Source organism: Argentina silus (assembly GCF_951799395.1).
Source record: "Argentina silus genome assembly, chromosome: 13".
In the NCBI taxonomy this organism is placed as follows: domain Eukaryota; kingdom Metazoa; phylum Chordata; class Actinopteri; order Argentiniformes; family Argentinidae; genus Argentina; species Argentina silus.
The window spans coordinates 202,672-207,671 of NC_139667.1; the positions used below are offsets into that span (position 1 = coordinate 202,672).

The 5,000-nt window shown below is 49.1% G+C and overlaps 2 protein-coding genes across 2 annotated transcripts in view; one reads left to right on the plus strand and one right to left on the minus strand.

Annotated features, from left to right (window-relative positions):
* Positions 1–33, plus strand: part of LOC310814135 (tetratricopeptide repeat protein 7B-like) — a gene marked incomplete at its 3' end in the record, with an annotated part of 7,137 nt that extends 7,104 nt beyond the window's left edge. The window contains exon 5 of the mRNA XM_083683433.1: positions 25–33. Within this exon, the coding sequence (XP_083539559.1) occupies positions 25–33 (9 nt within the window). The remainder of the gene's footprint in view (positions 1–24) is intronic.
* Positions 34–4,815: 4,782 nt separating this feature from the next.
* LOC310813806 (calmodulin-1) overlaps positions 4,816–5,000 on the minus strand; it is a 5,508-nt gene continuing 5,323 nt past the window's right edge. The window contains exon 6 of the mRNA XM_083682932.1: positions 4,816–5,000. This exon is cut by the window's right edge and continues 534 nt beyond it. The gene's annotated coding sequence lies outside the window, so the exon portion shown is untranslated.

Genomic DNA, 5,000 nt, shown 5'->3' on the forward strand with positions numbered 1-5,000 from the left:
GGTTGATGACATCACTCTCGTCAGCTGAACTAGTGCATTGTGGTTGTGAATATGCTTAACCTGTTTGTGTGTGTGTGTGTTGGGGGGGGGGGGGGGTTACATGTTATAAACCTTTAGAGTTCCACATCACCGCTTGAAAGATGTTTATTTTATGGTGAAACTATAGTTTACAGAGACACACACACACACACACACACACACACACACAGACACAGACACAGACACACACACACACACACACACACACACGGCCAATGCTCCTGTGTGTTTGAGAGGGACTCTGATGTCACTTGTTGCCATAGTTACACATACATCCCATACGATGACTATGGCCGGTTCCTGTAACCATGGCGACTGGAACCTTCAGTCAGACCAGCATCAGTGATGTCATCAGTGATGTCATCGTCGCCAAAACCCCAGGCTTGTAGAACCTTCTGTCTTCTGTCAACAAACAGATGAATACTGTTGTTTTGTTTGTTTGTTTTATCTTTGATTATTAACTAGTATTATTATTATTATTATTGTTGTTGTTTCAGACTGGTTATTATTTTACTGGGTGAATTATTGAATTATATTTGACCGCTCATGATGTCGCTGAAATGTCACATGATGCTGTAATGTGAATATTGAGTGTCGTCGTGGTAACGAACAGAACCACTGTTACAGTTTAAGGCATGATGCAGGATTTATGTCTGTCTGTCTGTCTCTGTCTCTCTGTCTGTCTCTGTCTGTCTCTCTCTCTGTCTCTGTCTGTCTCTCTGTCTGTCTCTGTCTGTCTCTCTCTCTGTCTCTGTCTGTCTCTCTCTCTGTCTCTGTCTGTCTCTCTGTCTGTCTCTGTCTCTCTGTCTGTCTCTGTCTGTCTCTGTCTCTCTGTCTGTCTCTCTGTCTGTCTCTGTCTCTCTGTCTGTCTCTGTCTCTCTGTCTGTCTCTCTGTCTGTCTCTGTCTCTCTGTCTGTCTCTGTCTGTCTCTGTCTCTCTGTCTGTCTCTCTGTCTGTCTCTGTCTCTCTGTCTGTCTCTGTCTCTCTGTCTGTCTCTCTGTCTGTCTCTGTCTGTCTGTCCCGTTTTTGGCTCTAGTGGCTGAAAATCTACAAAAATCCTGTAGCGTGCTTTTAACATGGGTTAGTTAACAGGGTTAGTTAACAGGGTTAGTTAACATGGGTTAGTTAACAGGGTTAGTTAACAGGGTTAGTTAACATGGGTTAGTTAACAGGGTTAGTCTGCTCTGGTCTCCCTCTGACTCTGATAGGCTTCCTCACAACCCCCTCTGATTGGCCAGTATCCTAGAATCTGATTGGTGGACAGCAGTGGGCCTATAGCAGCACATCTCTGTCAGTAATAATAAATGTGTTTGAATCAACGCTGTGGTCTTCTTCATCTACCGAGGCCCCTCCCCCTCCCCCTCCTCCTCCTCCTCCTCCTCCTCTGGCAGAGCTGTGTGTTGGTCCTGAGCCTGTTCTCCATATTCTACCTCCGCCAGCCTCCCCTGGTCTGCAGACCTCCAGCCTCTCAGAAGGTTTAACTCCGGACGGTGTCTGAGGCTGTGGTCAGACCATCACAGCTGAGGCCACTTCTCTTGTGTTTTACTTTGTTTCCATCCCTCTCTTTCCATCCCTCTTTCCATCCCTCTCTTTCCATCCCTCTTTCCATCCCTCTCTTTCCATCCCTCTCTCTCTGGCTCCGGGTCTCTGGTCTCAGTGGCAGTCGTGAATACAGAGGAGGGATTCCTTCTTTGTTCCAGATTGATGGAGACATTCAGGAGGATGGGAGGGAGGTAGGTGGGAGGGGGGGGGAAGAGGGAGGTAGGTGGGAGGGGGGGGGAGGGAGGGAGGGAGGGGGGGGGTAAGGTTGGGGGGGGAGGGAGGATGAGATGGGGATTCTCTTACAGGAAACACAGATGCAACATCAGTGCTGGGAAAACTGATGATGGAGGGAGGGAGTTTCTGTGTGTGTGTGTGTGTGTGTGTGTATAGTCTCAGGGGGATGCCCAGGCTGTGTTATGTAATTGAACATGTTTTGTCATTGTAGAGGAGGTTATTAAGAGTGAGGGGGGGGGACAGTAGCAGGTAAAGCCCCTCTCAGACAGACAGATATTAGTGAATAAAAAGCTGCTGGAGGTGAACCAAGAATAGAGATGAGCCAGATATAAATAGAACCACCTCTCTCTCTCTCTGTCTCTCTCTGTCTCTCTCTCTCTCTCTCTGTCTCTCTCTCTCTCTCTCTCTCTCTCTGTCTCTCTCTGTGTCTCTCTCTCTCTCCCTCTCTCTCTCTCTCTCTGTCTCTCTCTCTGTCTCCCTCCCTCTCTCTCTCTCTCTCTCTCTCTCTCTGTCTCTGTGTCTCTCTCCCTCTCTCTCTCTCTCTCTCTCTCTCTCTCTGTCTCTCTCTCTCTCTCTCTCTGTGTCTCTTTCTCTCTCTCTCTGTGTGTGTCTCTCTCTCTCTCTCTCTTTCTCTCTGTGCTGCTTTCGAAGATATTTAGCACAGTGGTTGCCTGGCAACATCCCTCCCCGGGGCCAATGAAGCTGATTCACACACCTCCTCAACTATGGTCGTGTGTGTGTGTGTGTGTGTGTGTGTGTGTGTCTGCCTGGGTGAGGCAGGGCAGCTGGGGTTAAATAAAGCTGTCAGCTGGCATTCCTGAAACACACCTTCTCTCTCTCTCTCCTCTCTCCTCCCCCCCTCCCTCTCTCCTGATCTCAGCCCTCCTCCTCTGTACGGTCCTGGTGGGGGTCAGGGTGGTGATGACCTCTGACCTCTGGAAGTCTCTCTGAAAGGACACATTTAATTTCCCAGGAGCCTCTGCACCAGCTGAGACGTCTGATTGGGAGAAGAGAAGAGAAAATTATTCATCTGGAGAGTGTGTGTGTGTGTGTGTTGTATTTCCTGCAGCTGTGATAGAGGAGACTAATCCCCCCCCCCATGTGAAATATTGATGCGCGGCTGCAGGCTTCATTTATCCCTAGGGGGTCACTGGGCCCCCCCCCTCCCAGGAATCTGACCAGCCATTCAGACTCAGTAGACATCAGGAGATAGAGGAGGTGTGTGTGTGTGTGTGTGTGTGTGTGTGGGCAGATTCAAGCAAAAAGTTGTCTCCCCCTCCCTCCTCCCCCGCCTCCCCTCTGTGTGTGCATGCAACCTGAACTCATTCATGAATTAAATATGCAGCAGGATAGCAGATGCCACACACACCCGGGTTCAGACAGGAGCCACACACACACACACACACACACACACACACACACACACACACACACACAGAGAGTCTAGGGTTCATCCAGGTGGCAGGGGTGTCAGGTGCCATATTTGTGTGTGTGTGTGTGTGTGTGTCAGAGGGACAGAGAGGTGGGACCCCAGCGTCCGGTCAGAACCAGGTCAGAACCAACACCAACCCTGGAGGTCCGGTCTAGATACAGCACCGTCCCTCGTGATGCTGCAGGTCCTAATAGTGTGTGTGTGGGGGTGGTCTAACATCACCTCTGGGGTCTCTACCTGGGTGTTCCTGAGCTTAAATAGGGAAGCTGACACACACACACACAGGAGACAGACTGGAGGAGGAAAAGTCACTGTCCTCTATATTGAAGCCCTTACAGATGGCGGCCATCTTTAAATCCCATCCCAGCTGTTGCCTGGCAACCTGCTGGTTCTCTGAAGACATACTTGGAAGAGAGAAGTCATCATGAAGCCCAACACACACACACACACACAGTATGTAATCATATTGAGTAACAGCTCCATAAAAAGATGAGCGTTGCCATGGTTATGCAGGTGTCTGGAGGGTGATCAAAGACTGTTGCCGGGGGAGACGACTGTCGTTGTTACGGTAACACAGCCTCTTATCTCTGCTGGATCCAGATCAGATGACATGAGATTAACTTTATTGAGTGTGTGTGTCTGTGTGGAGGAGCTTGTTAAAAAGCTAAGATTTAAGGTGGGCGTCTTTTCTAGGAATAGATCTTGCCTTTCCCTGAACAGCAGGAAGCAGATTGTCCACCTTCATGCCAGTGCTTCTGGTGATGTCATCTACTGAAGTGCAGCAGCCACGACTCTTAAACCTGTGGATGCCGTCTACCCGTCACTGATCATCAATCAGACTGTATCAGAAGGTCGGCTGGACCTCGTTAAAGTCCCGTACATCTCTTCATTACTCCTGTCTGTTTAGAAAGCCTTACTGCATAAAGTCCCAGGTTACCTCACCTCATTATTGAACTTCAAGAACATCAGTGAGCTAAATGACCTGACTGGGTCTCAGAGGTGGTTAACTCGAGGTTCTTCAGGTCTCTGTTGAGTAAATCCTCTTTTAGTTGTGGTGCTCCTCACTGCTGAGACAGTTGGATGTTCTGGTGCCGCTCGGCCAGTTTAGGGTGTCGATGGATTGAGGACCTCGTTGGTGAAGGATGTGTTTGTTTTTCTTGATTGTGTTTTATAACGCTGGAATGTTGTATTTGTATGATGTATTGTTGTGCAGTGTGTGTATGCAGACACAGGAAGGAAGTGAGGACAGGGGGCGTGGTTTAAGTTCATGGTCTTTTATTGGAAAACAAAATTAAAAGACTAGCATGTACAACCTGGAATGAACAGAAACTCAACAGAAGATGAACAGTCTAGAAGACTCTGGCACTGGGGGGTCCGGTGGGCCAGCGCTCCGACCAGAACCAGAACCAACACCAGCTCAGAGTCCAGAAACAGCAGATAGAAACATAACAACCCCCCCACTACCACCACCACCTCCCCTTCCCAGTCCAGACCCCCACCACCCCCAGTTCAGACCTGAAACTGCCCCTCCACCACCACCACCCCCAAGGTCCAGACCTGCCCCCCCCTTTATTTTCCTAGACATCCCAACATGCCAAACAAACAGTCTAAAATGTTTTTTTTTTTTTTTTTTTTAAATGATCGTTTTCTTAAAAATATCTCGAGTGATTCATTAAGCTTCAAACTGCAAAGGTCCCATTCATTCTACCTCTGTGCACGCCAGCCGGCCCGGCCCAGCCCGCCCCTCCCCCTA